General features: G+C 47.8%; 1 protein-coding gene across 2 annotated transcripts in view; it reads left to right on the plus strand.

Annotated features, from left to right (window-relative positions):
* TMOD1 (tropomodulin 1) overlaps positions 1-27619 on the plus strand; it is an 87845-nt gene that overhangs the window by 30917 nt on the left and 29309 nt on the right. For both annotated transcript variants that reach the window (XM_023242477.2, XM_003995653.6), the window contains exons 3-4: positions 11184-11340; positions 18514-18633. In XM_023242477.2, coding sequence (XP_023098245.2) covers positions 11184-11340; positions 18514-18633 — 277 coding nt within the window. The remainder of the gene's footprint in view (positions 1-11183; positions 11341-18513; positions 18634-27619) is intronic.

Below are 27619 nucleotides of genomic sequence, written 5' to 3' on the forward strand. Positions count from 1 at the left end.
ACACACACACACACACACACACACACACACACACACACACACAAATATATATAAATATGGTTAGATATACGAAAAGCACCTAACCCAGTACCTGGCACATAGTACCTGCTTGACAAATGTTTGTCGAAACTGAATATATGATTTGCCCACTAGAATCTAGGTTTCCTAAATTTGAAGCCACATTGTACCACCAGATATAGGGCAGCCAGGTACAGATGTGTAAGTTGTGCATTGCAGGAGACGTTGTTCACATAAACCAGAAAGCAGATAATGTCCTTGGAGTTGTGCAGTGCACAACTTGCACAATCAAATGCAGATATCCTGAGTGTCCCCATAATGCGGTACCTGTTCGGTTGAATGGAAATGAACAATTATGCCCTATGATGATAAAACTCCCTGGCAATAAGTTCTATCTGTATGGAGTTCACACCTTTATTCTGCAGTATGACACTAATAGGGCTTTTGAAATTCATTTTAGAGAAGGAGGATCCAAAGCCAGAGAGCACCATCACACTTCTTGTGGCCTCACAGCCCTGGGATGAGAACCTAGGTTGTCAGGTAGGATGCAGTTTGGCTACGAGTATAAGAGACTCAAAATAACACTACTTGAGCAGTGGTTTATTCACCCCTCAAGTACAAGTCCAGAAGTGGGCAGTTTAGGGCTGGTATGGAGCTCAGCTCCCCAAACTTCCCAGTGTCCCAGATTCCATCCAGCTCATCTCTGGCCATCCCTGGGGTGTAGTCTTCATCCTCACGGTCCGGGGTGGCGGCCGTGATAGCTGCACACAAGGCATCGGAATAGAGGGAAGGGGGAGAAAAAGGAAAAGAAAAAAGCCATTATGTAAGTGCCTTTTAAGGAAGGTTACTGGAAATCACCGTTAGACCCTTCTCATGGACCAGGGCTGAGTTCTGTGGATCAGCCTATCTGCAAGGGGGCCTGGGAAAAGTCGTCTTTAATCCGAGTGGCTTTCTGCTCAGCTGTAGGAGTAGAGTGCTTTTATTACCAAAGAAGGGGAGACATGATATCGGGTACTGTTTGGAGTCTGTCACTGTGAGTTTGCCAGTTTGATGGCCTAATGCCCTGCTCTGCCTAAGGCTCTGAGGCAGAGTGAGAAAGGTTGGCAGGAAATTGGGGCGCCTGGGTGGCTCAGTCGGTTGAGCATCCAACTTCAGCTCAGGTCATGATCTCGCAGCTTGTGAGTTTGAGCCCCACGTCTGGCTCTGTGCTGACAGCTCAGAGCCTGGAGCCTGTTTCAGATTCTGTGTCTCCCTCTCTGTCCCAACCCACTCACATTCTGTCTCTGTCTCTCTCAAAAATAAATAAACATTTAAAAAAAAAAGTTGGCAGGAAATTAACCAAATCCAGGCCCTTAAAGAAAACACCACAAAAAGGGCAGTTTGGCGTTTCCCAAAATCCCCGTCAGTGGGTGAACCCCATCCTGGACACCCCCACCCTAGCACCTCGCATGTATCCCCCTACCCCCAACCTGCTTGGGGCAGCAGGTGTGATGTTGACCCGAAGGGTGTATGGGCGATACCATCGTTCCCGAGCTGGAGCAGAGTGTTGTATGACTCTGGACTATTCAGAGTACATTTTCTTAGCGCACAGTGCTTGGTGTTGGGGATGCAGAGAGGACAAATATACATCGCAGCTGGCCCCTGAGGGGCACTCTGTCTCCCCAGGGAGAGATCCAGCATAGATGTGCTCCAAGACAGAATACGATGAGCATTGCATAAGCACTGGCAGGAAGCCTAGGAGAGTTTGGGCAGAGAATTACCGGATCGATGTGGGGAGCACTGCAAAGGCCGAGCAGGGTGCCCGAGGGAAGGGCTTTAAAAGACAAATTCAGGGGCGTAGGTGGAGGGGAATGCCAGGCAGAGGGCACAGCCTGAGCACAGGCATGGTGATGTGAGAGCAGGGCGCGGCCGTGGAATGTGGAGCAGCCCGGAGAGGCTGGAACAGGGAACACTTGAGGACAGGAGTGTGTTGGGGTCAAATCATGAGAAGTTCTCTGTACCTGGCTGATGAGTTTGTTGGTGATTCTGGAGGTTAGTGGAGACACTGAGCATTTGTGACAGTACTGAGGAATGACACAGACGTTGATGTTGGGGGGGTCTGGCTGGCTGGCGAGAGGGGAAAGGAGAGGGAGAGGCGTGAGTCAGGGAAGCCAGCCAGGAGGCAGCTCTGATGGTCCCACTTGGAGGCATGACAGCTTGATGGAGGATGGTCTGCACAGGATGCAGACACTTCAGGATGCTGCAGCTTCAGACTCACCCAGACTCCTTCCCCTAGCAGGCCACGCCCCCTCGTCCCACCACACCCTCGTCTGTAATGTGCTTTCTGTCCCCTGTAAGACCCTCTCCTCTGTCCTCCTCACCTGGCTTTTTCCTGCCTGGTCCACTGGGACTCACTGAGCTCAGGAACCACCTCCTCCAAGAAGCTGACTACATTTGCTCACACATGGACATGTGTCTCCCCTCTAGCTATGGGCCCCGGTGGAGCAGAGTCACGCACTCATTGTCTCAGGATGCCCAGGGCCCAGCACAGCAGGGAACGTGGAAGATGTTTCTTGAATGTGAGGCAGAAAAGGAGGATCAGAACATGGGGGAAGGGAAGGTTTGGCCCACCTTGTGCCATGAACACCAGAGTGAGATACGTGTGCTGTTAGGACCAATAAGCCCCACCACAAATGGACTTGGCCACAAACGTGCCTTTGAATGTCAGCACTAATGCCCTAAAAAGTTAACTGGGGGAAGTAGCAACTATTGGGTTTCACCGGTCCCGTAGCAAGGTCAAGGCAGCGGAGCCAAAGGCCTGGATCTTTCTGGAGAGCAAGAGAAGGGGGGAAGATGCCCAGAGTGTGTTGGGGTGGGAATATGTTCGAAGAGAGGGGGGCACTTAAAGGTTTGGACCCTGCCTGTCCCTCTGTGCCTGGGATATGAGTGGTGTGGCACCCTCCTACACTCTCAGGTTAAGTCCTCCCCCGCCCCCCCCCCCCCCACCAGACAAGAGAGCTCTGTTGAAACCCCAGTGAATGATTTCTAGTGGGATCTAGAATTCACTGGTCAGGAGTGCAGAGGCAGAGTGCTCTATATCATCCAGGCCCTGAGGAGCTAGAGGGCTCATTTTATACAAGGGGAAACATACCTGGGAGATAACTGGAAAATAAAAGTCCTCAAGTCCAGTTAAAAAGATATTCTGTGGCCAGATACCTTCTAATTGGGTGACTGGCCTATAAAATGTTGGTCTTGCAGATGTGGTGGAAGGGGAGGGAGAGGGGCCATGTAGGACAGGGTGAGGTCGTTTAAAATGGGGTGGAGGAGAGAAGTCAGTAGGCATTTTGCAAAGTTCAGCCTCCTGGGTTTCACTCTTCCCCCAGGACTGTAACTCCATGCTTCTGGGCCTCAGTTTCTCCATCTGCAAACCGAGACTAGTTTGATAAGGAGGTGAGCTCTGGCTTTCTAACACTTGGAGAGGAAAACTGGTTCTCATATGGCACCACATCTGGTTTCCGGGATCTGTTCCTAGAGGAAGGCTGTCAGGTGGGATGGAACATTTTCTGTGGCTTGGAAGTCAAGAGTCTTAGGCTGTCAGTCCAGCATATGACCTCAAACTAGGCCCTTCCCCTCCCTGACCCTCAGCCGGCTGCTCCCAGTATGCAGCAGAGATTGTACCACATGACCTGTCCTCTTCTGAGGAGTTGTGTTGTGGTTCAGTCACAGAACAGGAATCCAGGTCTCCTGGAGCTGGAGTTAAAGGTGGGGGCACCTTTAACATTCCCTCGTCTTTAGATACAAGCTGATTTATTTAAGAAAAGTGATAAAACTGCTTGTTTTTTTGTTGCCGTGAAGAATCAGATTAGGGGACAATTTATGTATGATTAGTCACCAGTCTGGAAATAGTCGTACTGATTCTTGGGTATGCTAATACAGTGTCATCCGTATATGAACTCAGGCTTCCTGGCTTTTTCTGTGCCTCAGTGTCCTCAGTGGAAATGAAAGAATTGGCCCAGAGTCTCTCTTAGAGCTTTGCAGCACTGAGCTGCCAGAAATCCATGATCCTTTCAATACATTGTGTGTGTGTGTGTGTGTGTGTGTGTGTGTGTGTGTGTGTGTGTGTGTGTTGTGTGCCTGTGTTGCCTGCACGTTGTACATGTGTGCACGTCTCAACAAGCCCACAGTGGTCCTGGCTGGAATGGCTTCTGACATAGCTCTAACTATCTATAGCAATGATAATTGTGCAGATATTTGATATGTGGTCTTACGGGCACCTGTTGGCAGGGTGTTAGAGCTCCTAACAGCACATTTAAGGATACAGCAAAGTTTCCATTGTCCTGTGGACAACTGGACCCCAGAGTGTGGGTGTGAAAGTTAAATTAAGATGTTAACCTGTCAAGCTGCACATCCGAGTTTTAATTTTACAACATTTAGAAGGAAGTCACCATTTAAAAACCCAAGAGTAGGGAAACACCGAAAGAGATTGCCTAATTTTTTTCCCTTGTGATTTTTCAAAATACATATTAAACTTTTCATGTGTTTTTAAAAAATTTTAAACCACTAAATTTAAAACTCACACACACACACACACACACACACACACACACACACACACACCTTTCTTCCTCTAGCCCAGAGCCTGACATGGGCAAGACACTCAAGTAAATATTTGTCAAATAAATGAATGAATATCTTGACCTTCTCTACACTGAATTCTAGTCTGATGGGAACCTTAGGTCAGACATGGCAAAATGCGGTAGCCCACGGACTTGGTCTGGGCTGCAGATGTGTTTTATTTGACCTGAACATGGTTTTTAAAATATTTGGATTTTGTGCCAATATTTAAAAACCAAGAGCTTCCACATAAAGATGAGCAGATCTAATAGTGTCACCCGTATTCTTACATGGCAATAATTCTCTGGAGTTGAGTCGTGTAGAGGCACTGTAGTGTGCCACAGACCCCATCACCCCACAAGCAACTACCAGATGTAATTTTAGCCTAAGATCAGAGAGCCGCCCTCCTCATAGGAGTACATTTCCAAGTGTAAGGACATGAAGACACGATTTGAGTCCTACCTAACAAGGTTGTCTCCCAAAGAAAATCTCATCCCTAACCAACCTGTCTTTGGAGTGGAGATACATGTGTGGTGTGTGCATGTAAACACCTATTCCCCTAATGCAGAATTAATTGATCACTGCCCTGGAGAAGCCACACAGATGCTTCCCTTTGAAGTTACTACAAAGAAGGACCTGCCCAGCAGATTAACCCTGTACACACTTTAAGATGAGGAGAATGAGACAAATTCTTTCAAGGTTAGAGGTTCCAGTTACCGCAGGCAATGTGGAAGTATACAAACTTAACAGGTAATGTGGAGGCGAGTGATAGACGTTCTCTGCTATTCAGTGAAATAGACCTCCTTTTAGGATCTTGATTAACTTGAAAACCAAAGCAATGCAGAGTTTTCCATACATGCAGGAGTTGAGACTTTCCTCTCAATTCACCTCCCCCATCTACCTGCCCCCTCCCCAGTTGCTCCAAACTAGATATCTCTTTGCGGGGTCCTGTCCCTGCCTGTTAGCAACCTGGATACATAATACCCACAGGTATTTATTGAATGAACAAGCAATACAAGAATGAAAGATACATCTCTACATATACCTGTTCACAAAATAACTCTCCTAGTCAGAGCCACCAAGAAAATGGTTGTAGTATTTACCTTCCCTATTGGATAGCTTGGGTCTGAGACTCAGTTTTAGGTTTTAAGAGTCCTGAGACATCCAAGGCAGTATTTTCTTACCCATTTAACTTCTCAATGACTAATTTACCTGGTGAGGCTTATCACATCATCAAACAGGACACCATTTTAAATTTGGCCAGCTCCAGCCTGGCCAGTCTCAGCATCACTGCTGACCACTGGCACACGAAGAGCCTTCTGCCCTTGGTGGTCCCTGACCATTTAGTTAGCTACTGCATTAGCCACTTTTCTAATTTTTCCCTAGATAACGTATGCCATTTATAAATAACAGCTTTATTTGAGATATAATTCACATGCTATAAAATTCTCCCATTTGAAATGTACAAATCAGTGTTTTTTAGTGTATTCACAGAGTTATACAAACATCACCACAATCAATTTTAGAACAATTTCATCACCTAATAAACCCACGCCCATTAGCTCTCACTCCCTATTTATTTCTCTCCAGCCTTCCCAGCTTGAGGCAACCACTAATCTACTTCCTGTGTCTATAGATTTGACTATTCTGGACACTTCATATAAATGGATTCAGGTACTGTGGTCCATTGTGACTGGCTTCTTCCACTTAGCATCATGTTTTCAAGGTTTTGTCTATGTGGTGGCATATGTCAGTACTACTTTTGTTTTGTTTTGTTTTGTTTTATCACCAAATAGTATTGTCGTGTGGATGTACTGCATTCTGCTTATCCATTCATCACTTGGTGGACATTTGAGTTGTTTCAACTTCTTGGCTTCTGAATAATATATGAAGTTCATTTATAAGTTTTTGTATGGACATCTGCTTTCATTTCTCTTGGGTATTTACGTAGAGTGGGATTGTTGCACTATATGGTAACTATGTGTAAGCTTTTGAGAAACTGCCAGACTGTTTTCCAAAGTGGCCACACCATTTTGCATTCCCACTAGCAGTGCATGAGGGTGTCACTCTCACCACATCCTCACCAACACTTGTGATTATCTGTCTTTTATTTTATTTTTTTAACATTTATTATCAAGAGACAGAGAGAGAGCATGAGTAGGGGAGGGGCAGAGAGGGGGAGACACAGAATCCGAAGCAGGCTCCAGGCTCTGAGCTGTCAGCACAGAGGCTGACGCGGGACTCAAACTCGTGAACCGTGAGATCATGACCTGAGCCAAAGTCAGAAACTTAGCTTAACCGACTGAGCCACCCAGGTGCCCCTGTCTTTTTTATTATAATCATTCTGGTGGGTCTGAAGTAGTGTCTCCTTCTGGGCTTCATTTGCATTTCCCTGATGGCTAATAGGGTTGAGCATCTTTTTTATGTGTATTGGCCGTTTTTGTGTCTCTCTTGGAGAAATGTCTATTCAGATCATTTGCCCATTTTAAAATTGGTTTATTTGTCTTATATTTTGAGTTGTAAGAGATCTTTACGTATTCTGGATACTAGACCCTCATCAGATAGATGACTTGTAAAACTTTTCTCCCAGTGGGTTGTCTTTTCATATCCTTGATAGTCTCCTTTGAAACATGAACATTTTTTATTTTGATGAAGCCAATTTATTGACTTTTTTCTTTTGTTGTTTATTGTTTTAGTAACATATCCAAGAAACCATTGCCTAATCCAGAGTCAGAGATTTATGCCTGTTTTCTTCTAAAAAATTTATGGTCTTAGCTCTTAAATTTAGGTCTTTGATCCATTTGGACTTAAGTTTAGTATATCATGTGAGGTCACATGCCAATTTTTGAAAACAAGTTAAAATGAGAAATAACCAGGAGTTTTAAAATATGCAACTATGTTTGGTTTTTTGTTTTTTTTTTTCCATTTAGCTTTATTTTTTTTAATATGAAATTTATTGTCAAATTGGTTTCCATACAACACCCAGCTCTCATCCCAACAGGTGTCCTCCTCAATGCCCATCACACACTTTCCCCTCCCTCCTACCCCCTATCAACCCTCAGTTTATTCTCAGTTCTTAAGAGTCTCTCATGGTTTGCCTCCTTCCCTCTCTTTTTTTTTTCCTCTTCCTCTCCCCCATGGTCTTCTGTTAAGTTTCTCAGGATCCACATAAGAGTGAAAACATATGGTATCTGTCTTTTTCTGTATGACTTATTTCACTTCTGTTTGGTTTTAATTGAATACCATGTTATGTTTTATTAAATCTACCATTTAATGGAGGAAAAAAACTTTAACTCCTAAACAGGCTGATATTCTCAGTATTTACTTTTAAAATCCAATAAGCTAAGAATTGTGAGAAAAGGCCTTTGATGTTTTTGTTTCTTTTCTTTTCTTTTCTTTTCTTTTCTTTTCTTTTCTTTTCTTTTCTTTTGAGAGAGAGAGAGTGTGTGTGTCTCTCTGTGTGTGTGTGTGTGTATACATATATGCACAAGCAGGGTAGGGGCAGACAGAGAGGAAGAGAGAGAATCCCAGGCAGGCTCCATGCTGTCAGCGCAGAGCCCAATAAGAGGCTCTATCTCATGAACAGTGAGACCATGTCCTAAGCTGAAATCAAGAGTTGGATGCTTTACCGACTGAACCACCCTGTCACCCCTGATGTTTTTATTTCTTAAAAAACCAACTGCTTTCAGAAAAGATGTAAATAAATGAAGCCATACTTTAACATGCTATATAAGTAGTATTTTTAAAGGACATTAAAAACATCTTTATTTCCCTATTGCAATGATATGGGCTTCAGTTTAACAGTGGTTCTCAGGGCACCTGGGTGGCTCAGTCGGTTAAGTGTCCAACTCTTAATTTAGCTCAGGTCATGGTCTCACAGTTGGTGGGATCGAGCCCCACATCGGGCTCTGTGCTAACAGTGTGGAGCCCGCTTGGAATTCTCTCTCTCGCTCTTTCTCTGTCCCTCCTTGGCTTGTGCGCTCTTTCTTTCCCTCAAAAATAAATAAATAAACTTTTAAAAAAAAAGAGGAAAACAGTGGTTCTCAATTAGGGGTGATTTTGCTACCCAGGGGACATCTGGCAATGTTTGGAGATATTTGTGGCTGTCACATCATGGAAGTGAGGTGCTACTGGCATCCATGAGGTAGAGGACACAGATGCTGGTGAACAGTTGACAGTGCATAGGACAGCTCCCACGACAAGGAATCACCCAGCCCGAAATGTGAATTACGCCAAGGTTAAGAGACCCTACTTTAAGTAAGTCAGTGGCCTCTATCAGCTATATTGCAAAACAATGTGAGTTGGCAACCTCTTTCCCCCTCAGTTACAGCCTGGTGGGTTTCTCCTAGCACTGAGCCCTTAGGGGCCAGCATGTGCCCCAGCACCTTACTGCCGTCAAAACCCTCTACAGTGACAGAAATCTATCAGGTCATCTTGGTGGGGATCATTGGGAAAACACTTGCTTTCAGTGCATACTTCATTTTATATTTGTACATCTTCACTTTCTGAATTTTGAGATATGTTTGGATAATACATGTCCATTTCAACATACGTAGTTGGGTAACCAGTCTCCTGGGAAAATGTATTTCACCTGATGATAAGTAGTACTTTGGGAGTGCTTGGCAGTGAGCTAAGCACTCCTCATGCATTATCTCATTTAACTTCCTCAACAGTTCCAAGAGAACAGCTATCATTACTCACATCTTACCGCCCTAGACATGGAGGCCCGGTGAGATCAGGTGACCTGCCCAAGACTAAAGAACTGGAGCCAGCACTGCCTCAGGCCTGGGCGTAAGCCTGATGGGGGTCACCTGTGAGGTGCAGGCGCGTCACAGAGACTTTGCTTTATTCACCGTGGATAATCACAGATGGAGGTTTGCAGGACAGTTGGGCTGTTCTCTCTCTCTCTTGAGTCGCCATGAGTGGCCCAACGCGGGGGAGAAGGAGTGGACACACAGCTCACCCAGGATGTGTCCTCGGAAGCCTGCCTCCCCTGTGGGCCTCATCCATCCCACGTGTCATGGTGGATGGTACCCGAGGGCTACCGCTTGAGGGAGACTGGGGTGTCCGTGGCATCTCTTGTGTTCCTGATGTTCACCCCCAAATCGGTCACGGCTTGATTTCCTACCTACTGGCCATCCTCTCATCACATGCTCCAACTCCCAGATGTGGTTGCTGACTCACAGCCCGAGTCCATTTGCAGCCAGAGTCTGACTGGAGCACGCTGTCAACAGTGGGAAAACATCTTGTGAAAAACCACACCGCATTTAAGCGGCAGTATTGCCCTCCCAAGCTTTAGCTCTCGGTGTGCCAGGCACACAGCCGTCTTCGTAAACCTGGTGTCATCCCCTCTCAGAGGGGGCTTGCAAAAGGATCTAGCGTGTGTGGAGGTGGCTGAAGCTATTCATTTTGATGGTACAGAGATTGGAGGTGGGATGGCTCTCCAGGTTAGCCAGTGTGGGGGTGCGGCAAGAAGTGAGGTGAGGCTCCCCTCACCTCTGCCTTCCAGGTATCCTCCACCACGTTCCCAAATGAAAGGGGGTGGGGAGAGAGCAATGATTTGGAAATGAAGACTGCCCTCCTCCCCCCCCCCCCCCCCCCCCCCGTATCTAGAGAAGGGCCCTGGTTTTTGTTCTAGATCTGCCCCTGGAACTCCTTGGGCAAATCTTTCCTTGCTCCGGGCCTCAGTTTCCCCTTGAAGGGAAGGTGTGTGCCCTCGACAACCTCTAATCATCCTTGCAACCCTGAACTTCTTTGAATCTCCAAGGTCCTGGGGGCTGAGGTGAGCGAAGCCTGTGTGACTCAAATCTACCCTAATTCTAGCCCACACCTAGAAGCCTAACCATGTTTGAAGAAGGAACACGGTGATTGGTTGATGCTATCTTTCCTGAGAGACCCATCTCCAAGGGCGACATTCAAAATATTTAACAGAGAGGCAGGAGCACAGCCTGTCAGGAGGGTGGAAAGCAGCCGGGGAGGGCCGTCCAGGGATACAGCCCCAAAGCACGCCTCACCCACCCCTGCTGAGCCTTCCCCCCACCCCCCACCCCCCCACCCCCTCCACCCCCTGCCGCTTGGTTATTGAGTCTGTCGCTTCTCGCCTCATACTGCATCCAGGGCCCTAACTTAAGCCCCTCGGGCTTCTTTCCCCAGCCACTGTATACACAATAGCTGGAATGATCCTCCTGCATCCAAATGCCAACTTAATCAGACTCAGACTCACAGATGCTCTTGGAGAGCCCCTCTCTGTTCAGCCCCATGTCGGCTGCCTCCTCACCCCCTTGCCTTCGGAAACATTGCAGGTTTAGAGACTCTGGACCATTAAGAGACCTGAGTCCCAGCCTAGCTATGCCCCTCATCTGCAGGGTGACCTTGAGCAAGTCCCTGCCCCTCCTGGGTGTCAGATTCCTCACGTGTAAATGAGCGACCTGGATCGATTTGCTGGGCTCTAAGATCCCACTGTTCAATGACGAATTTTGGGAGAAATGCAAGTCTTCAGCAGCTGACCACTCTCTTTCTCTTTCGTTCTCTGTCTCTGTGTATGTCCCCCGGCCCCACAACCTCCACTGTAGAATGCACTGCTGCCCGCAGGCCTGAGGCAGAAGGATCAGACCACCAAGGCGCCCACGGGCCCCTTTAAAAGGGAGGAGCTCTTGGATCACTTGGAAAAGCAAGCAAAGGAGTTTAAAGACCGAGAAGATCTGGTCCCCTACACAGGGGAAAAGCGAGGTACTGAATAATGTTGTTCTTATGAATATATCGCTCCCCACGCATCGTTGAGTGCCAATTACGTGCCAGGCCCTCTGCTGAGCCACATGTGACTGGGCCTTCTTGCCCACATGCCTGCCTGGACCAAATTCACAAAACCAACACCAAAAGCAGCAATGCATGGTGTGGATGTAGTGAAGTTTTGGGTAAACTGAGGAAAGAGTGATCTCTACCAGCCCAGCAAAGCTTTCCCCTAAACCCCCTTTCATCAGGGTGTCTGATCATTTCTCATACAAACCTAGGCACCTTTGAAAATGAAAGAGGAAACTATTAACCATGATATCCGGGCATAAGGCCCACACAAGGCTCGTCCTATGCAAATTGGGAATGAGATAACCTAGCTGTACCCTAACTATCCGTGCTCTTTCTGCTGTGTTCCTTTCTCTGGCACCTGCATCCCCTCCTTTATCTGTCCCTTTAAGACTCTCTGCCCCATCCTAAGGCAAGTCATTTAGAAGACTGGGGAACAGAGAGGCACTCCCTGACTGTCCAACCGTTTTAGGACTTCCCTTTGCTCTCCAAACCGTTCTGCTGTCCTCATATTGTGTCTGCCCTCGCTCGCCCCACTGCTGCCCCACAGGCCTCCTTCTATTCCTCACGCATTCCGAGATCGTTTCCACCTCAGGACCTTTGCATGTACTCCTTTTGCCCGGACCGCTGCTCCTGCTGTCTGGCTCCATGCTGTCTTCATAGCTGGCTCTTCCTCCCTTATAAGAGGCTTAATGCTTCGAAATAGCCTGGAGCTACATGTAATCTGGTTGCAATCCTGACACTACCACTTACTAGCTGTGTGAGCTTGAGTACATTTTTGGATCTGCCATGCCTCCGTTTCCTCCTCTGTGAAATGGGAATGCAGAAAATAGTATTACCAAGCTGACAGAGTTGTTATGAGTTAAGATATATATAAAGCACTTAGCACCTGGCCCATAGCAAATGCTGTGTAAGTACCAGCTATTATTACCCTTTTGGTCTCAACTATACTGTCTCCTCTTTCAGGGAAGCCTTTCCTGCCCACCCTGTTTAGGACATGTAGTCCCTTCAGCTCCTCCCTTGGTTACTCTCCATCTCAGGAGCCTGTGGGTGTGTCCTTCACAGCAATTTCCATTTTATAATTTTCCCTTCACGTGTCACTTGTCTCTCCCACTGGCTATAAGCCCCATGAGGGCAGGCACTCAGGCTCAGGCTGGTTTTGCTCACCCAGTACCCCCAGCACCCAGCACAGGGCCTGGTATCCAGTAGGGCTCAGCAGAGAGTTGTTGAATGAATGAGTTAAAATCAAATAAATTACAATGAATCTTGTGGGCTACTTCCTTAGAATATAAGCCGCACAAGTATGAGGGCCGCATCTGTTTTGTTCATCATTACGTCTACACCTCATAAACACTAGCATGTGGTAAGCACCTAATAAGCATCTGTTGAATGAAAGCATTAATTCTAATTAATTAATTGTGTAATGGTTCATTTTCAGTCTCTTCCATTCCCCCCACCCCCAAGGTTGTAAACATGATGAGCCAAGGGTCCACGTCTGTGGCTTTTATCTCTGTATCCCTGTTGCGTGATAAATAATCAAATGAAAAAGCCAACAGAAGTAGCATCATGGGGAGGACTTTGGCATCACAAACGTGGACTTGGAGCTCGGTCCAGATTTTATGGAAAACTTGGAAGGTCAGGGAAGCTCAAGGGGCATCTGGATTACGGACATGGAGAGGATTGTGTGGTCTGAGGCACCCTGGAGGGGTGGCAGAGGAAGGAGGTCTTGACCGTAAGGGCTGAGTATGCCCCCCTGAGAGTGAGGGCACGAGAGGTTTTTAAGCAAGGTGCTTGTGCTGTGAGGAGTGATTTCTGTGCAGCAAATAAAGATAATAGAATATCAGGATTTGCGGGGGACTTAAAACTCCCATTTTCCCACTTGTACATTTGAAAAATGGAGAACCTGGGCACCTGGGTGGCTCAGTCAGTTAAGCGTCTGACTCTTGATTTCAGCTCAGGTCATGATCTCATGGTTCATGAGTTCGAGCCCCATGTGGGGCTCCACAGAGCGCAGAGCCTGCTTGGGCTTCTCTCTCTCCCCCTCGGTCTCTGCCCCTCCCTCACTTGTTCTCACATGCATGCATTCTCTCTCTCTCTCTTTCTCCCTCTCTCTTTCTCTCAATAAATAAATAAATAAACTTAAAAAGAAAGGAAACTGAGGCTGTGAGAGTCCGCAGCACAGCTGGGTGGACTGCTGGTGAGTCATTGTCCCCGTGCCCACCTCCCTCTGAGGGAAGGAGCTGGAGATTGGAGGTGGGGGTGGAGGGTGGGGAAGGGAATCTGGGCAAACCAATCCTGCTGCCCCTCCATGGAATGCTGGAATGGCATGGAGCCGGGAACAGCTCTCCAGACTCCCAGAGCCTGATTGCCTTCAGGAAAAAGTACACTGGCCCAAGGAAGGTACCTAGAATCTATTCTATTTCCATAGAATGACATGCCTAAGAGATTTATCATCATCACCACCACAACCAGCATCATCATCATAAAGTATTTACATGATGATTGTTGGAGTCTTTGTAGGCTGAGTAAGTACAGGTCTCAGTAGAGAGTGTGGGGAAGGAGACTTTCTGGCTGTAACAGGCAGACTTAGGGCCATGGTGTCCAGCCCTCACTGAGCATTTATTTACCCAACGCCGGGCCTAAAACCAGTCAAGGTTGAGGGGAAACAGCACCCCAGGCTCCACAAGACCCAACAGAATGTGGTAGGAGCCATAAAACAGTGCAAAGTCCTGAGGAACCTGGACTCTCATTCACTCTTACTCAAGTGGTGAGGATCAGAATAGAGCTTCATACACGATATCTTTAATGCAGAATTATATTGAGTTGTCCGTGTAGAATTAGATTTGACTGCTGAGGAAAAAGGTAAAATAAAATGAGAGAGACTTAGATAAAAGTTTTTCTTTCGCTTAGCTGCAGGGTTAGGCATTCTGGGCTAGCAAGGCATCTTCCCTGGCATTAGCAATCAAGACCCTTTTCCAGTTTTTCATTCTGCCCTCCCTGCAATATGTCCTTGTGCTCATGGTCCAGCTGGCTGCTGAAGCTCCAGTCATCACATCTGCATTCCAACTAGTAAGATGAAGGAAGGGAAGAAGTCCAAGTCCCTCTTGTGTCTTAGAGCCACTGCCCTTTCTGGAGGCACCTGCTGCCAGGGTGTGAGAAACCACAGGTCTTACACACTTATTGGATGACGATCCTACTCATTCCATCTGTCATTTTTACAGTAGATTTTCTTTTTAACTGTTTAGTTTTATTTGCTTATTTTGCCCTTTTCCACATCCACCTCTGGTGGAGGTTATGATGCATTTTCCCCCCAGATGACCTTGTTATATGTTCTGCTCAAATATGTGATTGATTTTTGCTATAAACAATTTAAACAATAAAGTAACTCAAAGTGATTCTCTCTACTGAGCGAATAGGCACTGATCCCATTTTAGTGAATATTCTTCTGGACTTTTCTCTCTGTACTTCCCACCCCTCCCCACTGCTACCATTACAACCCTGGTCCAAGTCCCCATCATCTCTGGCCCTGACTGTTGGCAGGAGCCTCCTCACCAGCCCCTGGCTCCCATTCTTGCTTGTCCCCCTTCTGGAGACTCTCAATCAATAGCCAAACTGAGCAGGGTTTTTAAAAAAATTGAGGTAAAATTCATATAACATAAAATTAAGCATTGTATATATTTTTAAGTTTGTTTGTTTGTTTGTTTGTTTATTTATTTATTTATTTATTTATTTATTTATTTATTTATTTATTTATTTTGAGAGAGTGAGAGAGAGAACAAACAAGCAGGGGAGGGGTAGAGAGAGAAAAGAGAAAAAATCCCAAGCAGGTTCTGTGTTAACACAGGCTTGATCCCATGAACCACGAGATCATGACCTGAGCTGGAATCAAGAGTCAGACACTGAACTGACCGAGTTACCCAGGTGCCTCCAAAATTAACCTTTTTTTTTAAAAGCTGTTGAGGTTTTATTTCAAGTTTATTTATTTATTTGGAGACAGAGAGTAGGGGAGGGGAAGAGAGAGAGAGAGAGAGAGAGAGAGAGAGAGAGAGAATATCCCAAGCAGGCTCTGCACTGTCAGTGCAAAGCCCAGCACGGGGCTCGAATCCACGAACTGTGAAAGCATGACCTGAGCCGAAGTCGGACGCTTAACCAGTTGAGCCACTCAGGCGCCCCCCGCCCCCCATCAACCATTTTAAAGTGAACAATTCAGTGGAATTTATTATACCCACAATGCTGTGCAACCATCTCTATGTAGATCCAACACATTTTCATCACTCCAAAATAAAACCCTGTGCCCAATAAGCAGTTACTCCCCATTCTCTGCTCCCCCCAGCCCCTGGCAACCACCTGTCTATTTCTATGGATTTACCTATCCTGGATATTTCCTATGAATCAAATCATATTAATATGTGACTTTGTGTGTCTGGCTTCTTTTGCACAGCATATTGTTTTGAGACTCACTCATTCCCTTTTCTGACCGAATAATATTACGTAATTTGTTTATCCATTCATCCACTGATGAACATTTCGGCTGTTTCCACTTTGGGGCTGTTGTGATTAGTGTTACTATGAACATTCCTGTACAGAAAATTGTTTGAGTACCTGTTTTCAGTTCTTTTGGGTTGATGTCTAGGAGTGGATTCCTGGATCACATGGTAATTCTATGTCTGCACCGTTTTACACGGCCACCAGCAACATACAGATCCTTGACAACACTTGTCATTTTCCATTTTGGTTTTTGATTCTGGTTTTATTGTAGCTGTCCTTATGGGTGTGAAGTGGTATCTCATCGTTACTTGATCTGCATTTCCCTAAGGACCGTTTATGTTCAGTATCTTTGCAGGTACTTTTTGGCCATATGCACGTCCTCTTTGTAGAAAAGTCTTTAAGTCATTTGGGTTAAATTGGGTTGTTTTTGGTGTTAATTGTAAATTTTTTAAATATCTTCTAGATACTAGATGCTATCAAATATAGGATTTTTTTCACTTCCCTGATAATGTCCTTTGATGGACAAAAGTAGTAAATTTGGATCAAGTCCAGTTGATCTATTTTTTTCTTTTGTTGTCACAGCTAAGAATATGTTACCAAGGTCTAAGGTCGTGAGGATTTATGCCTATGTTTTCCTCTAAGAGTTTTATAGTTTTAAGTATTATGTTTGAGTCATTGACCCATTTTCAGTTCATTTTTGTATATGGTGTGAGATAGGGGTACAGCTTCATCCTTTGCATGCTGATGTCCAGCCCCATCACCACTTCTGGAAGAAACTGCTCTTTCCCCCATTGAATGGGCTTGTTATCCATGTCAGAAATCAATTTGCCATGGGTATATGGGTTCATTTTTGGACTCTCAGTCCTATCCCGTTGTTTGCATGTCTATGCTTGTCAGTGCCACATGGTTTAAATTTGCAATAAGTTTTGAGATAAGGGAGTCTGAGCCCTCCAACTGTGTTCCCTTCAAGATTGTTTTGTATGTTTGGGACCTCTTGCGATTCCATATGAATTTGAGGATTGGCTTTTCAATTTTTGTAAAAATAAAAAAAAGCCCTTTTGGAATTTTGATAAGGGTTGCATTGAATCTGGAGATTGCTTTGGGCAATATTGCCATCTTAATATTGTCTCCCAATCCACGAACTCGGGATATTTTTCTATTTATTTAGGTTTTCTTTCCTTTCTTTCAGCAATGTTTTCTGGCATTCCATGCACAAATCCTTTAGCTCCTTGGTTAAATTTATTTCTAAGCATTTTATTCATCTGGATGCTATTGTAGGTGAAATTGTTTTGCTAAATGCCCTTTCAGATTGCTCATCACCGCTGAGCAGAAACACCGCTCATTTGTGTGCATTGATCTTGTACCCTGTAATGTAGCCCTAACAGTGTTTATTAGTCCTCAACAGTGTTTTGTTTAATCTTTAGGGTTTTCTACATATTAGATCATGTCATCTACAAACAGAGAGAACGTTACTTCTTCCTTTCCAGTCTGGATGCCATTTTTTTTCTTGTCTGTTTGCTCCGATGAGAACCTTCAGTGCAATGTTGAACGGTAGCGGTAAAGGCAGGCACCCTTGTCTTGCAACTGATTTTCAGGGCTCCTTTCCTCCCTCTGTCAGGTCCCAGCTCCTAGGCCATCATCTCAGTGAGGCCTGACCACCTACCCAAAAGAGCAGCGTCCTCCTCACCTGCACCCCAGCCTGGAGTTGCATAGTCTTTTACTCTGCTTTATTTTCTTCCACAATGCCTAATACCACGTGATATCTTTGCATGTTTATTTCTCACCTGTCTCCTTGAGACAATTATAAATTGTTCAGTGCTGCCCCACCCCTGACCCCTAGAAAGGTTCCTGGCACTTAGGAAGCATCCAATAAATATCTAGTGCATGCATGAATGAATGGATGGATGAATAGATAAATGCAATTTTCATACATGGAATTAAATTGCTCATGCTCTGTCATAGACTTGCTGTTTCACACATTATGTCTTAGACACATCCTTCGTAGTGAGTGAACATCTCCACCATCCTTTATACTAACTGCAAGAACTCCATCATATGGATGCCCCAGCTTTCTTCAGCAATCCCTATTAGTGGTCAGTAAAGTGACACACATCCTGGTGTGTGCCTTTTTGCCTCCTCGTCCAGTCATGCATCTGACACCTTAAAAAATATAATGTTGCATGAGGCAAGGATACCTTTTTGCTCCCTATTCTTTTAATCTGAATGCATTTTGTTTAGATATGCTTCTAAATTGTTCTCTCACATCAGACCCCTTGGGTAGGATACCCTAGACCCTGACAGTCTATAAAATTTTTCTTTTGTATCTCTTTCCGACTTACAGGTTGTTTTCGCTAATGACCAATGTTTTCAATAGCAAGCAGTCTAGTCTGACCAAGTTTTAAAGTTATTCATTTCAAATGTGAGAGGTGCTCTGGTTGGAGATCTTTGATTCCTGTTCTCTGGGGAAGTTTGGCACTGGGTTCCCAAAGGGGAAACCTCAAGCGAGTCTCAGCACAGAGGGGTCCACAGGGTTGTGGGATAGTCCACCCGGCACCATCACCAGAGGATGCCCCAGCGCAGCCACACGCCCTGTAACGGACACCCGTGTGTTTGCAGGAAAGGTCTGGGTCCCCAAGCAGAAGCCAATGGATCCCGTGCTGGAAAGTGTGACGCTGGAGCCAGAGCTGGAGGAAGCGTTGGCAAATGCCTCAGATGCAGAACTCTGTGACATTGCAGGTAACAGCCTTTCTGGAACCTTCCCCATGTCTTCTAGAAGGGTTTGACCTGCGTCTGCAGAGAGCCTTGGACAGTTTATTTCGCATGAACACACTCTCTGTTTCTAAAAAGGACTAGAGGAGACCACGAGTATTAAGACAGAAACCCATTATCGAAACCAAAATGAGGAAAATAGAAATAAAACCACCCAAACCCATCACTCCGCAGATCCATGAGAACCCATCCCAGAGAGATATGGAAGCATCCCAGGGAAGGCCAGCATAGGTCCTTTACCAGCCCCTGCATCAAATCCTGCCCAACCCCCCCCCCCCCCAGGAAGAGAAAACAGAGGGGAACAGACAGAGGGTGCAGACCTCTCAAGTTTGGGAGGCTCACAAAGGCCTGGAGCAGTCATTTAACTTTACAACTTTGCATGGCTCAGAGAACCAGACTTTGGGAAGCCCACCCCCACATCACATATTTGTACAGCACCGTCCATCTCCACGTGTGTTTCCATATGATCTTCACAAACAACCCCTAAAGCTCCAGAAGGTGATTTGATGTTCAGAGCCCTTCACCACGCTTGTCTCCTTATTACAGTCTAGTCCCTGCCCTGTGTGCCCTGAGTCCCAGCCCCACAGGGGATCGGGCTCAGCAAACACCCTGCGGACCCACCGCAGTTGTGCTCCCTGGCCTGGGGGGTAACAGGGGAGACTTGGGAGCTGCTAACCGCCTCCCAGATAATGACAGGAGGGTGGATGGGGTGAGAAGAGACTCGAGGCAAGTGGAAATGGGAAAGAAAGATAGAGAGTCAACTGTGACTATCTGGCTGTGACAGTGAGGTTGGGGGAGGAGTCAAGGAAGGTTCCAGATTTCTGGCTTCAGGGACTAAAGTGGATGCTGGTGCCATTAATAAAGGTGGGTGTTATTAGTCTGCTCGGGCTGCGATGCAAAATACCACAGGTTGGGTGGCTTAAACAACAATTTATTTTCTCACAGTTCTGAAGGTTAGCAGTCCAAGGTGTTGGCAGATTTGGTTTCTTCTGAGCCCTCTCACCTTGGCTTGCAGGTGACCCCAGCTCATACTGTGCTCTATTTGGGACCTTTGGAGTTTGAGGTCACCTAGGTGGGGACAGGTAGACTTGAAAGCCCTCTGTAATGCCACGAGGAGGTCCTGTTGCAATCTTTGTGGTGTCATTAGCATGCAGATGTGGACCTCATTAGCATTGCCCAGCTCCAGGCAGAAAGCATGACTGAGTGGGGGCCTGGGGCTCTGGAGGCAAGTAGCCCTGGCTACCTTAGAAGCCTTTGACAGATGCGTGGAAATGGGGCAAAGCTAATCACAATGGGGGTTGGCGAGCCACAAATGACCTGGGAACCAAAGGCCAGGTCAAGACAGGCAGAACCTAATGCAAGAACTAGGGAGACAGAATGAGGGTTCGGGCTGGCTGGGAGACCCAGGGCTGTGTGAGGCCAGGGGTCAAGTGAGGTCGCAGTGCTAGGGGACTCGGCAGGCTGCAGCTGTCTTCTGCCTCCTCACACCCTCCGGCTCCTCGTGGGTGTTGTGCATGAGTCCTGGTGGCATTTGTGCTGGGGAACAGCAAGGGTGTGGCTCTCATCTGTAGCGGAACCATGAGGGGATGGGCAGTGAGAAGTCTCTGTATGCATGAGGGGTGACCCCGGTGGGTCTGGTGGCCAAAGCCAGGTTGCCGTGACCCAAGGAGTGAATGATGGGGAGAGTCAACGTGTAGATTCTGAGTCCAAACGACCATTTCCTCAGGAGGCAGAACATTGAGGAAAGGACACAGGACAGTGGCTTGAAGGGCATCAGGGCTGAGAGAGAAAGTACGCAATCGAGTACTAAGGCAGTGAGTATTTCACCCAGATGGAAACGGAACACTTAACTTGGGGAACTTAACTGGTTTGCTTTCCAGTTCAAGATTTGTTTTGTCAAAAGCCCCCAAAATCAGATTCGATTCCTCATTATGCTCATCTATTTCCACATTTTTCCATCTATTCCATCTATTTCCCCGATCGGGGGTCCCCCTGACTTCCAGTTAACCTGTGCAGCAGGGAGGTCCGGCATCTCCCCCACTGACTCACCCTGGAGCTGTTTTTATCCCAGTCTTTCCCCTCCGATCACCCTCCGTGATGTCACTGGCCTCATTAGGCAGCTCAGAGGGATTATCAAATGACTCCACTGTCAGAACCGCCAGTTCCTGTGCCAAAATAGAACTGCAATATTGCTCTAAGTTTCTGTGTTGATTTCTTGAAACGATTTCTCTTTTATTTTTGTTGGCGTGGCTAATTATTATTATCTGCTCATGATACCATACCCTTCCGTTGTCCGGAGAGGAGATGGGGAGCTGTAAGTCAACACCAGTGTCACTGGCTAACCTTGGGCGCCTGTCCCTGTACATCAGCCCTATGAAAGGCGGCAGTGTCTCTGGGGAAGGAAGGACTGAATATTTGTTGACCTCCCCCCCCCCCACCCCTATGCCCCAGGTGCTGTGGGGATTGCTTCTAATACCTCGCTGCGTTTATTGACCACAGCAATCCTAAGAAGTAAGTTTTACTCTTGTCCCTGTTTGGTGGATGGAGAAAGGAGACCCAGTGACATGAAATGCCTTGCCCGTGGGGCTTGAAATCAGGCAGCTTCATCCTGTTAGCAGCACCACCCAGCACGACCTGGATGAAACCCTCCCCTGTAGGGGAGGTGGACACAGAGGAGGGGCAAGAGGGGCTACACGGCCAAGTGACATGAAGCCAGCTTGTGGGGGGGGCACATTAGAAAAGCCTCTATATGACACTTGAAGGCATGGACCCCTCAGGGTCAATGGGGCTGAGGGAAGTATTAGGAGAAGCCAGATGAAAGCAGGGGTTTAGGCAGAGAGGTGGTGGCGTTCAGAGGACAGGGGATATAGGAGGGAGGCCCCAGGTAGGTCCAAGGGCTAAGGTGGGGCCGGGAGCTGTGTCTGTGGTACTGCTGTTTCAAGTGCTGGATCAGAGGCCAAGAAATCAAGATGTCCAGAGGACAACAGGCATTCAGGCCTGAGGCACCAGAAAGCTGAGGGGCTTCGGGGAGAGCCGCTTTGCCAAGGGTCTAGTCAAAGACGCCACGGAGGGTGGAAGCAGGACCTTGCTGAGTGTCCAGTGCGGCAAACCCACTTCGGACTGATGCTGGGGGTTCCGCTCCTTTCTCAAAGATGGGGTTGCTGGAGCCATGGGTGCGGATGACTCAGCAGAGAAAGACAAGTAAGGAGATGAGGGCATGGCGTCTGCGGGGCATCTCTAGTCTTGGAGATTCCACTCCCAGGCAGAGCTTTCCATTAACTTAGTTTTTACTCACTCATTCACGTACCCAGCAGTCATTTATCCAGGGTTTTCCCACGGTGTGCCAGGCTCTGGACGAACCCTGGTGAGAAGCGCAAGCAAACAGCTGGTTCTTGCCCTCGCGGAGCTGACGTTAAACAAATACTTAGGCCCCAAAGAAGTGACAGGTGAGAGTGAGTGTCGTACAGAAAAAGGACAGAGTGCAAGGAGGCGGCTTGGTTAGGTGGTGGGGCCAGGGGAGAGGAGGGAGTGGCTGAAGCAGAGCCAGGAGCAGGGAGAGCAGGGGTGAACTAGGGGCAGTGGGAGAGATGTGTCCCAGGCTGGGACACAGCAGGAGAGAGAGAAGCTACCACCTCTCTGAGCTGGGGAAGCAGCAGGCCCGTCTGAGCGGGGTGCACATGCAGCAGGCTGGATGTTCGGCAGCGTCTGGATGGTGTCACAGGACACCCAGCACACGTGCCACGCTGACCCAGGTGTGGCGCGAGTAAGGCAGAGCCTGTGAACTCGCACGTGTCCATTTGTTTTCTTGCCTGTGAACCATTCATGCATTCGTTCATTCACACACTGAGTCGATGTGCGTGATCAAGCTGCCGTTTGCTAGGATGAATCAGAAAGAGGCTCTGCCCTTGGGGGACCCAGGATGTGATGAGCACAGACCAGAAACATAAATTTCAACAAGAGAGGTGTTACCACAGGGTGCTGAGCAGCTGACAGTGCTAAGTTCTTGGCGTGTGGCATTGGGTTGTAGCTCAGAGGCCACTGGGAGTCAGCTGCAAGCACTTGGCATTATCAGTGCCTCCCCTCCCCAGTCAGGGATGTGATCCTGGCTCACCTTTAGGGATCCTTCAGGTGGGGCAGGACCTAAAAAGGAATTGGGGTAAGAGACCCACCCTTCAGAAGGGCCAGTCCCAAGCCACCCCCCCCCTCCACGGGCAGTTGGCACCCCCAGCTCAGAGATAGTCTTCGCCAGCCCCCCACCCCCTCACCCCCCTCCACCCCGCCTTCTGGGGTACTCGCATGTCCTTAGGCACCAGGTTTCCTCACATTCTGTGAGGGTCAGGGTGTGGCTTATCCAGGAGCAGTTTAACCACACCCAAGTCCTGGGCCAGGCTTCTTCCATCTGTTTCTAAGATGCAGGAAAACACCTTCCTGCTGTCAGCCCAGAGCCAGACAAGTGGTTGGCAGCTGGAGAGGCCCAGGATGTGTGCTGCGATCTCTCTCATCCTAAATGGAATTACAACTGAGTGAGCCCTGCCAAGGCAGAAGAGGAAAGAGAACTCGATGTTCTTTTTCAGAGTTCAAAAATAGTCCTTTTTGAGTTTTGAGGAAGATCTGGTCTTTTAAAAAAAAAAAAAAATCAAGTTCCCCAGTGCTAAATTCAGCCTTGCCAATATCTACAAAGAATGAAGCAGCAGGCAATGTTGATGTGCTACTTTCCTCCATCATTCACTTCTCGTGACATGAGTGTGCAAAATCAAGCAGGGGGAAAATCACCATTTGGTGCCTAGGGCAGGCCGAAGGGATCAGAGCCACCAAGCCTTCTGCTCAGCAATGGAGATTTTGTTTCACCCCTCCCTGCTCCTTCCTCTGTCCCTCCCCCATCCCTCCCTCCCTCCTCCCTCCTCCCTCCTCCCTCCCCTCCCTCCCTCCCTCCTTCTTCCTTCCTTCCTTCCTTCCTTCCTTCCTTCCTTCCTTCCTTCCTTCCTTCCTTCCTTCTTGGAAACCTAATTTCCTCTGAACTGCAAAATGGTTTTATTTCTTCTGAGGACTGCTATTGACATATATATCACCTCCTAGAATACATGTTATCTGTCCTTAGAATTCTGACATGGAGGGGAAATTTTAGAACTTTGGAACTGCTGATGACCTAGTTGGTGGAGGACTGGGTGGGACTACTCAGTCAGAAGCTGGGAGGGTCCTTACCAAATAGGCTTTGACAAACTGTTTCCCTCTTGAGCCTGCTGGAAAAGCGTGGGGCCACCCACCCTGGGTGCTTGCTGTAAGAATCAAACAGGATAGAAAGATGAGATGTTGTGTGGCTGTTAAGTCCTATGTGAAGGTAAGAGATTAACATTCAAACATAGTCCCCTTTACAGGTGAGAAAATTGAGGCCCAAAAAGTAGAAGTGTCCTGGGCAAGATTACCCAGCAAATGAGTGCCAAAGGCCCAGCCTGGCGCCCGGGGTCTCTTGCCTCTGTCCCCTGGAACTTCCTTGTAACCTTCCTGCCCCCTTTCTGGACCATTACAGGAAGCTGGCATGGAGTGCAAAATGCATTTTCTGTTTCCCACCACTCTATACCTCTCAGCAAGACCAGCCAGCCATGTGAGGCTACATCTGTCCTGTGATTCTTAGCAAACTTTCCAAACTGTTTTCCCAAACCAGGGTCCCAGCAGCAGCCCAGAACCATCATGAGCTTCCCCCACATCCCATGGGTGTTGGAAAATCAGCTCCAGAAGGTGGCTTCAGGTGATCTGACCCCCTGCCGCTGACTCAGGCCCTGGCCCCCACTGCCCTCGTAGAACCAGCCTAAATTAAAGCCCAGAAAGCTCTAAAAAATGCAGATGCCTCTCTTCCTACCCATTCTCCTCAGTGACGAGCAGGAGAATCTAATTTTAGCAGAGAAGACTCTTAGAATGTGAGAAACAGAAGGGCTTTGAGATCCTCTCATCCTGTGGTTCTCAGCCCCCACTGAGCATCAAATTATGCAAGGAGATTAAAAATATATCTACAGAGATTCAGATCAGCTGGTCCAGGAGGAGCACCAATATTGTCTTGAAGCTCCCAGGCGATTTGTAAGTGCAGCCAGGATAGAGAACCAGTGGTCCTACCTCACCCCTCATTGTACAGAGGAGGCTGAAGCCCAGAGAGGGCTTGGGACCTTGCCCAAAGTCACACAGAATCAGGGGCGTAGTCAGGACCGGAACTTGGGTCTCCTGACCCTTCACCAAGGGCTCTCATGCTGTCTCTCTCACTAGAAAGAAGGTATGTCTAATGAAATAGCTGGGGGAATTAAAAAAAAAAATCAAATATTTATCAAATACTGTATTCTGGAGGAGCAGAAGGGAGATAATATTCTTCCCTGACTTCTAGAAACCCAAAGTCCAGTAGAAGAAGCGTGCACACACCCGGCCATCTCTAAAGCTGTGTAGACTACACTGTGATAAGGACACTGGGTGCTGTGGGAGAACTAGAGAGGGCAAGCGAGGAATCCAGGAAGCCTTCCTAAGGGAAGAAGTGTTATTCCAAGTCTTAAAGGAGGAGAAGGTAGAGTTGTGAGGTCAAATACAGGATGCTCTGCTGGATTTGAATTTCAGATACACAATGAAATCAGTTTTTAATAGAAGTAGATTCCAGGGGCGCCTGGGTGGCTCAGTCGGTTAAGCGTCCGACTTCAACTCGGGTCACGATCTCATGGTCCGTGAGTTCGAGCCCCGCGTCGGGCTCTGGGCTGATGGCTCAGAGCCTGGAGCCTGTTTCCGATTCTGTGTCTCCCTCTCTCTCTGCCCCTCCCCTGTTCATGTTCTGTCTCTCTCTGTCTCAAAAATAAATAAACTTAAAAAAATTAAAAAAAAAAAAAAGAAGTAGATTCCAAATACTGAATGGGACATACTTGTACTAAAATATTATTTATTGCTTATCTGAAATTCCAATTCAACTGGGTGTCCTGTATTTTTATTTGCTAAATCTAGCAACTCTACTGGGGACATTTCAGCTGCGCACATGGCACATGGAGAGAGAATTGCCAGTAGAGGGGACGGCATTGGCAGAAGCAGGAGAATCTTCTGAGCTGTGACCATTTGTGTCACCAAAGCAGAAAGCGTGTGGGCGAGGGACAAGGCCATTGAAGTTGCCAGCCCAGGGAGAGCCAGTGAAGCCAGGCTCTGGTGTCACAGGCCACCATCCTCCCCCCCGGTGGCTGCAAAGCCTCATGGTCCCCGTGTCCTTCCCTCCCTCTGTCGTCCATCCTCCACACGCAGCCAGAGTAACACTCCAGAACCCGAGTCGGGCTGTCTCAGTGCCTGCCAAGGCCTCCCCCTCAGTGGCTTCCAGGCCACACCTAGGGAAAGACCTCCAAACTCCTTACCCCATCCTAGAAGACACCGCAGGATCCGACCTTGCCTGTTTGAATTAAATCTCCTCCATAGGGTTGTTGTGAGGATTCAGGGGGATGGTTTCAGGCAGTTTTCAAGCTTGGGCTGCCCACTGAAACCACCTAGGGAGCCTTGAAAAAGGCAGATGCCTGGCCTCAGCCCTAGGGACTGTGGTTTAATTGGTCTGGGGTAAGCCGGGGCATCAGGAGTCTCCAAAGATTCCCCAGTGATTCCAATGTGCAACGAAAGTGAGAGTCACTGGGGTACGATGTATTCTCTGACCCAGAGCAAGTGCTTAATGAGTGGGGGTGTGCTGCGGTTCAACACGTGTCCGACTCAGCTCTGTCCATCTTCTGCTTCCCCTTCCCTCCCTAGCCTTCCAGTCCGTGAGCTTGAGGGCTTTCCCACCATCCCCTCTGCCTGCCCAGAATGTTCTGCCTCCCTTCTCTTAACTTGGCCAACACTACGCATCCCTCCTATTCCAAATCCCTCTGCTCTTTTCTCCCCAGAACACCCTGAACTTTTCCTTTACAACACGTATATTCTGTGCTTATGTTTTCAATCGTGTGGGTACCTGCCCAGCATCTCTCTCCCCTGACAGACTCTGTGTTCCCTGCTGTGTCCCCCCGCCCCGCTCTTCCCCCATCTCCCCCACTCCCCTACTCCCTCTACCACCACCCCACCCACAGCCGGCCCGGGAAGCAGCTACTTGATAAATGTTGAACAAACAAATGGATTAAAGCCTGACTGAGCACAGGAGTGATGTTTTCAGATCTGCATTTCCAGAAAGATCTTTCTGGCTGCTCTGTGCTCAATGCTGGTGGGGGGAGGGTAGGAAGAGACTGGGGCCAGGACAGCAGTGATTACACAGTTGTGATAATACAGCCACAAAATGGTGGGGCCTCAATCAGAACAGAGGTGATGGAGTGAGAGGTGGGACAGATGAGAGACAGTTCTTAAGAGGGAAGGGACTTGGGGCGCCTGGGTGGCTCAGTCAGTTGGGCGTCCGACTTCGGCTCAGGTCACGATCTCGCGGTCCGTGAGTTCGAGCCCCGCGTCAGGCTCTGGGCTGATGGCTCAGAGCCTGGAGCCTGCTTCTGATTCTGTGTCTCCCTCTCTCTCTGCCCCTCCCCCATTCATGCTCTGTCTCTCTCTGTCTCAAAAATAAATAAAACATTAAAAAAAATTTTTTTTAAAAGAGGGAAGGGACTTGGTGGGGGGGCGTGCCATGTCACTGAGGTTCTACCCTGAGGGGACAGGCGGGATGACAAGATGGAAGGTGATCCAAAGGAAGGGTCTGCTGCCGGGAAAGATGAGTTCTGTCTCGGCCAAGTTGGACTGGCTGTGCCAGTGGGCCATCAGGGGACACCTAGGAACCCAGGGCCTGGGTTAGAGGAGTCTCAGCTGGGTATAGAGATGTGAGAGTCACGTAAACAGAGATGAGAACAAACATCCAATAAAACGTAAAGTCACGCGCGTGTTCCTTGCCACTTCCGTGAGCACAACTTGCTGGGGTGTGGAGTGTCTGTGCTCAGGAGGCCCTTCTGTCCGAGAGAGGCGAGTCACGGGCCTCCCCCTGTCC

The sequence above is a fragment of the Felis catus genome, chromosome D4 (genome assembly GCF_018350175.1).
Source record: "Felis catus isolate Fca126 chromosome D4, F.catus_Fca126_mat1.0, whole genome shotgun sequence".
Taxonomy (NCBI): Eukaryota; Metazoa; Chordata; class Mammalia; order Carnivora; family Felidae; genus Felis; species Felis catus.